The following is a 9397-nucleotide window of genomic DNA, read 5'->3' as shown; positions in this document are numbered from 1 at the left end:
GGGTTTAGGGTTTAGGGTTTAGGGTTTAGGGTAGAAGTAGAGGAAGGGTGGAAGGAGAGGCTGGTGTCGAAGGTGGAGAAGGGGACAAACGGAACAGACAGCGAATTCTATAACCCGAAGAAGAAGACGGAGAAGGAGTACCTGACATTCCTGGCGGGATTCAGACAGCTGGCGCCGAGGGATGTGATTCTGAACAACCTTGCCTTGTCGGACGTGGAGCTGCAGGATTTGATAGCCGGCGCGGACAAAGTGGTGTCGGAGGAGAGGAAGGACGAGACAGGGCAGGTCTACTATCTGTACGAGATAGATGGGGTTGGAAAGCACAGCCTGATCACAGTCACTTGCTCCAAGAACAAGCTCTACGCCCATTTCGTAAACGCCCCTGCGCCCGAGTGGAACCGCGACCACGATACATTAACCCACCTTCGCGACTCCTTCAAGACTGTCTCTTCTTCTTGAAATTTCAATGTTTGCTTGTCGAAATGTATTTAATTTGGTGAGAACGAGAATGGGATACATAAACTGGAGTTTGTTTTGTGATCCTTTAATTATCATCAATTCTAATATAGGTATAAATAAATAAGCATATAGTAAGCAAATGCCTTGAACATAGAGAAACCAACCAAATGGGTATTTGTTCTTTTTTTGTATATTTGCTTGTCTGCAACTTTCCCGGCATCCATACGTAAAAAGTGTCCTCTATTGTGATAGTAGCTAGTATTATTTACTAGTGTCGAGTACTATTCAATGGAGTTTCAATTGCCCCTACAAAAGAGAAGAGAGACTATAGACTAGACAAGACAAGCAAAGGACATTGTTACAATTCTCACGCCCAAGAGTTTCTCCATCCATTCTTTTGTCTTTTCTTCTCTTTTATCCATGGATGGATCCATCTAAGCACACTTTTTATACTAGCACAGCTATGCTCTACAAATTAAACCCTAAACTAAAAATTCGTAGAGACACAAAATGTATGAATATAAGATTTAGAAAAGAAAAAAAAACAAAGCTAGTCTGCAGTAGTAATAAAAAGAAGAAGCATGGAAGGGAGGTTTCCTTTTGTGGGAAAACAGACAAGCAAGTTGTGGTTTTGATAATCTCAAGGCCGAAAGCTGTACTTTTGATTTAAATATGTGATCCATCAATGAAGAACAAATACTCTCTCATTCCTTTTTTTTAATTTAAAGGAAGAAAGAGAAAAATTAAAGAAGCAAATCTTTGTCTCTGGGTCTGAGCACGGGACTTGAAGACAGATGTAGGGTTGAGATGACATGTAAGGGTGGGTGCGTCTCCCCACACTGAACCACATATCTTTTTGCCGGCTTCTTCAACGGCTTTTTCTCTTCCCCCTTCCCTTCCCTTCCCTTCCTTCGACGTCGTTTTGTCTCCTTCCACACACTCTTTCCTCTCTCTTTCTTCTCTCTTTCTTTTCTCTCTCTCTCCTCTGCTCCTCCGTCTCTCGTCTACAGTGCCCTCCGCATCACCTTTTTCCTTGTCCTATGAATTTGGTCGAAATGCCCTTCTCCTCCTCCTCCTTCCACTAATCTCAAGTAAGTCTCTTTCTTCTCTCACTGTTTTCAATTTCAGTCCTTTTTTCTTTCTTTCTTCTTGATTTGTTTTGCGGTGCAGAAGATATATCCTTCGAGACTCTCCCTTGCCGTCTCCAATTGCCACTCACCGCTCCAACTCTCTTCGAATGTATGTATGCCTCTCCTTCCCTGCGCTTTCAATTCTTTGTATGCTTAGTCTGTCTCTTTGTTCATTCACATCTGACCCTAATCCACTTTCTTGCATATATACCTACTACTGCTTTCGGGACTTGTCTTGTTTATGCAAATCTAGAAATAGTTTTGTTCCTTTCTTTTCCCCTGGATAAATTTTCTAGTTGCTAGGTTCATTCGTATTTTGGAAGGTATTTCATCTCTCCGACATTGCTCTCAACACTGTCCCCTCCAATGCCTAGTCCTTTTATTTTTTTCTTAGTTCCAATTCCCTTAAATACATCTCACAGTCTTCTTCTTCTTCTCGATTGCAGTAGCTGAAATGAATGGAGATAATAGACCAGTGGAAGATGCTCATTACACGGAGACAGGTTTCCCTTATGCTGCTACTGGAAGTTACATGGACTTTTATGGTGGTGCGGCTCAGGGGCCTCTTAACTACGATCATGCCGCAACTATGCATCCTCAGGTACCTTATGTACTTAAGTAAATTTAAGGTCCCATCCGTTGTCAAATGAGCTTATCATTGTGTATGCTCATATATCTCAGAGAGACACACCAAATGCATTGTGGCGAACACATAACGTTTCTTGTTTGCCTTTTTCTCAGGACAATCTGTACTGGACCATGAATACCAATGCATACAAGTTTGGGTTTTCAGGATCAGATAATGCTTCTTTCTATGGTTCATATGACATGAACGATCATTTATCGAGGATGTCCATAGGGAGAACAAATTGGGACTATCATCCCATGGTGAACGTTGCTGATGATCCTGAAAACACAGTTGCACGTTCCGTCCAAATCGGAGACACAGATGAGCACTCTGAAGCTGAAGAATGTTAGTTCTTTTTACTCTCTCTACTTCGATCATATTCTTTTCTAAGCTAATAATTTGTCTGTGCTTTCAGGCATTGCAAATGAGCATGATCCCGACAGTCCTCAGGTATGTGCACAAGATCTAAACGGTTTTTGAACCTGTGTCAACTAGTTAACTCTTGCCCATCTTTGTGAAGCTAGTGGATGTATCCGTGCAGGATGTGATCTAAACACTGATATGAATTCTATATGCTCGTTAATGCCATGTTGCCACAGGTATCCTGGCAAGATGACATTGATCCTGATACAATGACCTATGAGGTTCGTTTCAGTTTCCTTGTTGGTTCTTTTTAGTTTTATTGATTGACGAAGATGGTCAAGAGAGGGAGTGGATTCACATCTAGATGCGGGACAACAAATAAGTTGTTTGGTTTGTGGATCAGGAATTAGTAGAGCTGGGGGAAGCAGTAGGAACAGAAAGCAGGGGGTTGTCTCAGGAACTCATAGAAACGCTTCCCACTAAAAAGTATAAGTTTGGGAGCATCTTCTCCAGGAAAAGAGCTGGGGAGAGGTAAATAGCAAGCTTGTAATAATGTTGGTCACAGGATTATGCTGATAAAGTGATAAGTGTGCTTGTGATGAGCAGGTGTGTGATATGCCAGCTCAAGTACAAGATAGGGGAGAGGCAAATGAATCTGCCGTGCAAGCATGTGTATCATTCTGAATGCATTTCCAAATGGCTAAGCATCAACAAGGTTTTTGTTACTTGACCTTATAGATATGGTTTATATCCTCAGTTCAACTGAAACTCTCTTTATGCATATGGAACACAGGTTTGCCCGGTGTGTAACAGCGAGGTCTTTGGGGAGCCCAGCATTCATTGATCGGCACAAGGGGCTCCTCCTCTTCTTTTCTTTTTGGCTTTTTATATCGAGGCTCATCAAGTAATTGTTTTAGTGTAGTGAAAACCCCAAAAAATAGTCTAAAAGATGTCCACACTATACTCTCTCATGTTCAGTCCTTCTCTGTACATGTAATTTTTCTTCTAGTTCCATTTTCGCTTGTGTGTGCTTTAAGTTTAACAGTCACTCGTATTGTATACTAAATGCTAAGTCAAAAACGCTGAATCCATATATGGTTATGGTGCACTTGTCCATCTTTTTAAGTTTCTACCCACCCTTCCTCTACTTCTAATAACGGAGAAAGGGCCAATGAAAAGTAGAGACCTTGTTGATATTGGAGGATGAAATGTAATTATATGTAAAGAGAAACCAGGCAGTATTATGAATACATAACGCCATAATATGTGTGTAATGGTAATATCAGTAATTCAGTATCACCGAGTTTCACATCTCTGACTCAGAAGTATTATGTGTATATGCACACAGCTTGGCTTATATAAGAGTTTGTTCCTGGAGTTGTTCCTGTGAATACCAGACCCACTGGTGGTTAGAGATGCATCGCTCGTAATAAAGAAATATATGGGTGGTAGAGTTTGGTACCTCTGTAACAAACAAGGCATGGAAGCCATATGGGACCCTGTGCGGCAGCTCCACCACTGCCACCGGTTCAGCCGACATTGTTTTTGCGTCTATCACAGTCACGCATGATTTCCTGTCCATTTCCAACCATCATGTTATTTTACCAGAAGGAAACAAAAGCTACAAGTCATGACTGATAAGGAACTAGCAGGAGAGCTATAACTACCCTGTGTTTTCATCATGAACAAAGAATATCAAGTAACCGTCGTCTTCTTCTGCTGTCTCACGCGGAACATAGATAGCCTCTGAACCATATCTGCCTTCTCCCAGGTCATATATTCCTTTGATATTACCTCCTACTTCCAGCATTCTTTTCCCTGTCTCAGCTTCTGCATGCAGATCAAACTTGATGATTCCGGTAACCTTTGCGATACTGTCCAGAATTGTTCCATATACGTATCTCTGTTTCCTAAACGCACCAAACAACAACAAAAAAAAACGTTGGGCATGATGAGGTTTCCTTGCTGGGAACACAGTGCATATCAACACAAAGGACACGGGTGAACTCATACTTTCCGGTGTAGCACTCATTGATTCTGGGGAAATCAACCGCAGATGCGGATAGTTTTTTTTGAGAAGCTGAGCCCGTTTTCATGTTGAATCTCATTTCGTACCTGCACAGGTAATAGTTGAGGAGGGTTTACGGTTATGAGAGAGCAGGACAGATGTAACACGTCAGGGATTCTTACAGTTCGTTGCCAAAATTTTCGAGTTTTTCTTTCACTTTCCCACTGACCATGTCAAGATCTGGATTCTCAAGACGACAAGTGATGAGGACGACTTCATCCTCTTCTTCCCAAGCATTGGCTGAATATACGAAGTCATTCACAGATGTTTGATTGGTATATATAGAATATAAAATTTGATGATATGAAAACTTAAACAGACATTAAAAAGCACACACCGTTGTGGAAAATAAAGCAGTTGGGAAGCTCAAACCATCTAATCATAAGTTCATCCTTGGCATAGCGTGGAAGAACACCAAAACGAGCCTTTTTTGTGGGATCAAATGAGTATATCATTTTCTTCTCTTTCACCATTTCCTGGGAATCAAAGGAAATTCAAAACAGGCAACCTTAATTTCCTTACACTCTTACACTATTTAAAGAAAAGCATATGGGAGGCAATAAACGCTTGAGTAACCATTAAACTTGATGAGTAACATACCTTTGGCCTGAAGTGCATAGGAAGATCCATGAAGATTGCATAAGTCTCAGTAATAGCAAAATCATGCATCATGATAGGCTCTGATATAGTAATTGGGACTGGGTCATGCATAATGCCATCTTTCGAGATAACTCTGTATGTGAGATAAGGTGGCGTATGCGAATAGCCGAATGTAAACATTTCACCTACACAGAGAGCCCATGACGGTTAATCATGTCAACAGAGATAGTAACTTGTTCTTCCAGGGAAAAGTGAAGTCTTACCCGTAACCGGGTCAACTTTTGGGTGAGCAGTGAAGGAGTGGGTCAATCTCTTGTCATAATCTATTATACCAAGAGTTTGCAGGTCTCCATCTTCCAAAACTTTGATGACGTCTACAGACCAAGAGAGAGAGAGAGGCTTTGACTTTTACGAAACGAAACATAAATCTTCATACCATGCATATCTTATATATCAAAATTTCAAACAAGGAAATGGGTGAAGAGAAACACTGCCAACATAACAGAAGATTCGGTTTCTAGATAGATCCGGTTCACATACTTACTCACATTGGACCAATGTAGCCAAAAAGAAAAACGAAGAGGTCATATAGGCTTACACGGCTTATCTGCCTCCTGTAATGCTAGAAGTTTTCCATGGTGATATACGAGTGCTGTATTGGCTGGTGCATGGAAAAAGAGAGTGCGATTTTACGATACTAGCTAGTAGAACAGAGGAAGAATAGAAAAGTAGATGAAGTAGTTAACCAGTTCCATTTCCATAAGTGTTGTCCAATATTTTGAGCTTCGTTCTCAGCTGTTGGACATTGACCATTAGCAATCCGAAAAACCCCTTAAGGTCACCAATCTGCAAAATTGGTCACAAGAGCACAAATGATTGCCCCAACAATTCCAGAATGCAGAAGATGAAGTCACTCTTTATTATACTAACGCACCTTCATGAATTTGGCAGCTCCGAAGAACTCTTCCTGCTTAAGACGTGATGTCTTAACATATCGAGAAACATAAGTAGCTTTCCCATCTTTGATGCGTACCCCATGAATCATCCTGCAAAGTTATGGAACATGAAGGAAGTTGAGCAAAGAGGAAGACTATAAGAAGATGAAATATAAATCCAGGAGATATATATGAAGGGAGACAAGAAGATGACACGATTCACGTACCCATCTCCATCAAACCTGAAAAGAGAGCAGGGTGAAGCATTTAATATAAGTAGGAAGCGACCATGATGAATAATTGAATACTGTAAAAATGGAAGAAGAAGAAGAGAACGTGCCAGTGATATCCAGCGACAGCATCAAACTTGGGGTTTGGACCAACCCTCACAAATTCACCATTCAAGCATTCCTGCGAGACAAAAGAGACGATCATAAGAATACTAAATAACCCTTAGGGGAAAGGATCAAAGAGAATATGAGAGAATTTCACGGGAAGAAATCCATGGACGGGGAGATCCTTGACGGGAGGAGTTTCATCACGGATGGGAGCGAAGTTGCCTGAGAGGTAGTGGAGAGGGAGAGAAGCATCGTGCATGAGCTTGACAACAAGTCTCTCGAGAAGATCGAGAAGCTTCGAGGAGAAACCCTTGGAGGGTCTAGGATGGACTGAGATGATGCTGCTGCCATCACTGAGTTTCTCCGCCATGATTGTTTGTTTTGCTGCAAGGAGGAGGTGATTTGAGACCAGATAATATGGCCCGCGTCTTGGCGGAAACGCTGCCACGTCGCAACGGAATCTTTTTTCTTGAGATGATGGACCCAGTTATATTTCCGGCCCAAACAAAAAAAATAACAAAAAAGCCCATACACGAGCCCAAGACTAACAACCACTTGAAGTAAGCCCCGTTCAATTTACAATTTTAATCGACAGAGACAATCACAAACACAGATTACAAACGACAACTAAGCGCATAAGATGATTTCTTCTCCAGCTTCGTATGGTGGGGGCAATACATTGTGCACATCTGCGAACACATCTTCGTCTCCGCTCTCTGGACTCCCAGATATGGGTGAATCTAAGACACAGTCCGGGATCGCCCTCAAGCTTTCTTCCAGCAACGATCCAACACTCTGCAATACATAATTCAACCACTCAACACCAGTTACAAACTTTCTAACGTGTTACCACCAATATATCACACACCCTGCACTCCTTGAAAGCTGCGTCTGCTCTCCGCTTCCACAAGCTATTTCCATTTTCTGAATGGAAAAGGTTTAGCAGAGGCTGCAATCAATTGAAACCATCTTCAGTTCACACACAAGACTTGTATTACTTTTCTCAACACCTACAGCTTTCTTGTTTAAACCACACCTACCTTCACCAAATCCCTCACATTAGGCCTCCCGTTTCCATGTGTTCCTAACACAGAATCTCCATATACTTGATATTGCTCAAGAACCTGCCCAACAACACGCAGATTTTAGTTAGCTTATTGATAAGTTTGACAGACAAAGCATCTCAAAAGCTGAATATTTCCACGGAACCTGTCGGCGTGTAAGGCCACTGCTTGGTACACCATAAACTGCAGTGTCAACTTGTCCTAGCGTCTGCCATGGGCTGTCAAGGATAGACAGCGAGTCAAGAAAAGGGGTCTGATAAGAGCTCAGATCAATCGAGCTAAATTTCACATACTTGTTGTATGCAGCACGTCCTACCATGACTCCATGAGCTCCTTCCTTCAGTGCAGCGTTTACCTTACAATCACAGAAATTTTTCAGTCTTACCCTGGTAGTGCAGAAAGAAAGCTAGTCTCTGATATCCAAGATTGGTGACCTTTGAAACAGAAGTAATGCCTCCATTAATAGTGAATCTCAAGTCCGGGAAGTCACGCACGAGGGCATAGTAATACTCATACCTGAACTACGCCCATAAACAGGTGACCTTAAAGAAACAAATAGATCATACACAATTGCAGGTAAGCAAGAGGCAAGTTACGGTAAACAAACTTTAGAGGTGGGATTCTCCGGTTATCAGCAGGGCTTATCCCACCGAGCAGTGCCTTGCGTGAATGTACAATGAAATGTCTGGTAGGTGATAGAGTAGAAACCTTGTAGATAAAGTCACCTAAGAGTAAAGGAAAAGCAGTATTAGAGCGTAGTGGCAAATCCATACGAGACTTTAGAAAAACAGAAAGCAAAAACAACTCACAGAGCTCATCATACGAATCATGATTGTCTACACCAATTCGACATTTCACAGTAACAGGGACGTTGGTATTGGCAGCAATGGCAGACATTGCCTCTCCAACAAGCTTAAAAGAAAGTGTGAAATTAAGAAAGAGAAGATATCTCTTGAAATCATGAGGAGGAGTAAAGTAACGGACCTTAGGTTTGAGCATGAGGCTAACACCAAAGCATCCATGACCGGCTACCTTAGGACTGGGGCACCCGCAGCTAAGCCAACAAAACAAACCCAGTTAAAGTATAGAAGTCCACCCAAGGCGGTGTTGGCGAAAGAAACTGAACAAACTTGAGATTAATTTCGTCGTATCCGTAAGCATCAGAAAGCTTAGCAGCCTTTGCAAGGTTTTCCACATTGCTACCACCAAGTTGGAGAACAATAGGATGTTGTTGGGGAGAAAACGCTAAGAACCTGTCCTGAGGCAAAGTGCAGAAGAACGGACATGTCTAGCGAGATTCTTCAATGCGACACAAATTTAAGAAAACAAAATTAGTCTACCAAATTGGTCTGCTGGTGAACAAGGGTTTCAGCTGCAATCATTTCAGTGTAAAGCCAAGCGTGCTTTGTTATGAGACGAGCAAGCGTCCGGTAATGATTATCTGTCCAATCCATCATCGGGGCGACGCTGGAGAGCAAAAATCTAGTAAGAACCGAATTAGTGGGAGTTAAAGCCCTGAGTCTGAGAGAGAGCAAAAAACCTGAAGGAAGGAGGAAGATAGGGAGACGAAGTGGAGGAGAATCTAGCAGTGGGTTTGAGCATTGGGGACTTGAAGAACATCTCAGAGACATTTGGTCGAACAGATGGTAGACACCACATTTGGAATTGGAGAAGATAATGAAACCGTTTGTTTGGAACTAGCATAACAGTAAGGGAACATTAATAATGTTTAAAGTATATAAGTAGTTGTGATGGGCCTTACTTTACGCATTTTATATCTATGATGGAGTAGGAAAGGGCCACTGATAGAGC

General features: G+C 41.9%; 4 protein-coding genes across 6 annotated transcripts; 2 read left to right on the top strand and 2 right to left on the bottom strand.

The window, feature by feature from the left end:
• Positions 1 to 26: 26 nt before the first annotated feature.
• AT3G63540 (thylakoid lumenal protein (Mog1/PsbP/DUF1795-like photosystem II reaction center PsbP family protein)) lies at positions 27 to 1189 on the top strand (the record flags this gene model as incomplete). The annotated part of the gene is made up of 1 exon (NM_001203243.2): positions 27 to 1189. A coding segment is annotated over one exon (432 nt), but the record flags the coding sequence as incomplete, so codon positions are not given.
• On the top strand, positions 1099 to 3776 carry BB (RING/U-box superfamily protein). 2 transcript variants are annotated; one of them, NM_001035845.2, is made up of 9 exons: positions 1099 to 1550; positions 1630 to 1698; positions 2036 to 2190; positions 2331 to 2562; positions 2633 to 2667; positions 2817 to 2861; positions 2984 to 3111; positions 3187 to 3295; positions 3374 to 3776. In NM_001035845.2, the coding sequence occupies exons 3-9, from the start codon at positions 2044 to 2046 to the stop codon at positions 3422 to 3424; spliced, it is 747 nt and encodes a 248-aa protein (NP_001030922.1). In that variant the 5' UTR covers positions 1099 to 1550; positions 1630 to 1698; positions 2036 to 2043; the 3' UTR covers positions 3425 to 3776. The 2 variants fall into 2 exon arrangements, with proteins under 2 accessions (NP_001030922.1, NP_680148.1); NM_148885.3 differs by having other exon boundaries at positions 1372 to 1550; positions 1633 to 1698; positions 3374 to 3674.
• On the bottom strand, positions 3753 to 7023 carry CCD1 (carotenoid cleavage dioxygenase 1). The gene is made up of 14 exons (NM_116217.3): positions 6676 to 7023; positions 6524 to 6594; positions 6411 to 6425; positions 6183 to 6294; positions 5995 to 6094; positions 5847 to 5909; positions 5512 to 5622; positions 5249 to 5433; positions 4986 to 5124; positions 4771 to 4888; positions 4594 to 4695; positions 4248 to 4490; positions 4043 to 4154; positions 3753 to 3964 (listed from the first exon to the last, which is right to left on the bottom strand). Exons 1-14 carry the CDS (start codon positions 6889 to 6891, stop codon positions 3935 to 3937), a joined length of 1617 nt encoding a protein of 538 aa, NP_191911.1. The 5' UTR covers positions 6892 to 7023; the 3' UTR covers positions 3753 to 3934.
• Positions 7024 to 7036: 13 nt separating this feature from the next.
• Positions 7037 to 9295, bottom strand: AT3G63510 (FMN-linked oxidoreductases superfamily protein). 2 transcript variants are annotated; one of them, NM_116216.2, is made up of 12 exons: positions 9126 to 9295; positions 8926 to 9052; positions 8716 to 8843; positions 8570 to 8639; positions 8395 to 8497; positions 8193 to 8310; positions 8020 to 8101; positions 7879 to 7940; positions 7731 to 7803; positions 7562 to 7645; positions 7390 to 7470; positions 7037 to 7316 (listed from the first exon to the last, which is right to left on the bottom strand). In NM_116216.2, the coding sequence occupies exons 1-12, from the start codon at positions 9287 to 9289 to the stop codon at positions 7149 to 7151; spliced, it is 1260 nt and encodes a 419-aa protein (NP_567149.2). In that variant the 5' UTR covers positions 9290 to 9295; the 3' UTR covers positions 7037 to 7148. The 2 variants fall into 2 exon arrangements, with proteins under 2 accessions (NP_567149.2, NP_001078335.1); NM_001084866.1 differs by having other exon boundaries at positions 8926 to 9026.
• Positions 9296 to 9397: the final 102 nt, after the last annotated feature.

The sequence above is a fragment of the Arabidopsis thaliana genome, chromosome 3 (genome assembly GCF_000001735.4).
Source record: "Arabidopsis thaliana chromosome 3, partial sequence".
NCBI lineage: Eukaryota > Viridiplantae > Streptophyta > Magnoliopsida > Brassicales > Brassicaceae > Arabidopsis > Arabidopsis thaliana.
The sequence above is the reverse complement of the archived record's forward strand: the minus strand, read 5'-3'. Positions and strand labels throughout refer to the sequence as shown.

What these genes read in the sequence shown, in the direction of transcription:
- AT3G63510 (NM_116216.2), bottom strand. Translation starts at nt 9,289, where the DNA reads ATGCTAGTTCCAAACAAACGGTTTCATTATCTTCTCCAATTCCAAATG. An exon ending in GCATTACTTCTGTTTCAAAG is followed by an intron (nt 7,941 to 8,019) that starts GTCACCAATCTT and finishes TGTGATTGTAAG; the next exon opens with GTAAACGCTGCACTGAAGGA. An exon ending in ATGTGAGGGATTTGGTGAAG is followed by an intron (nt 7,471 to 7,561) that starts GTAGGTGTGGTT and finishes AATTGATTGCAG; the next exon opens with CCTCTGCTAAACCTTTTCCA.
- BB (NM_001035845.2), top strand. Translation starts at nt 2,044, where the DNA reads ATGAATGGAGATAATAGACCAGTGGAAGATGCTCATTACACGGAGACA. An exon ending in CCGCAACTATGCATCCTCAG is followed by an intron (nt 2,191 to 2,330) that starts GTACCTTATGTA and finishes CCTTTTTCTCAG; the next exon opens with GACAATCTGTACTGGACCAT. An exon ending in GCACTCTGAAGCTGAAGAAT is followed by an intron (nt 2,563 to 2,632) that starts GTTAGTTCTTTT and finishes CTGTGCTTTCAG; the next exon opens with GCATTGCAAATGAGCATGAT.
- CCD1 (NM_116217.3), bottom strand. Translation starts at nt 6,891, where the DNA reads ATGGCGGAGAAACTCAGTGATGGCAGCAGCATCATCTCAGTCCATCCT. An exon ending in CCGTCCATGGATTTCTTCCC is followed by an intron (nt 6,595 to 6,675) that starts GTGAAATTCTCT and finishes TTTGTCTCGCAG; the next exon opens with GAATGCTTGAATGGTGAATT. An exon ending in GAAAATTTTGGCAACGAACT is followed by an intron (nt 4,696 to 4,770) that starts GTAAGAATCCCT and finishes TTACCTGTGCAG; the next exon opens with GTACGAAATGAGATTCAACA.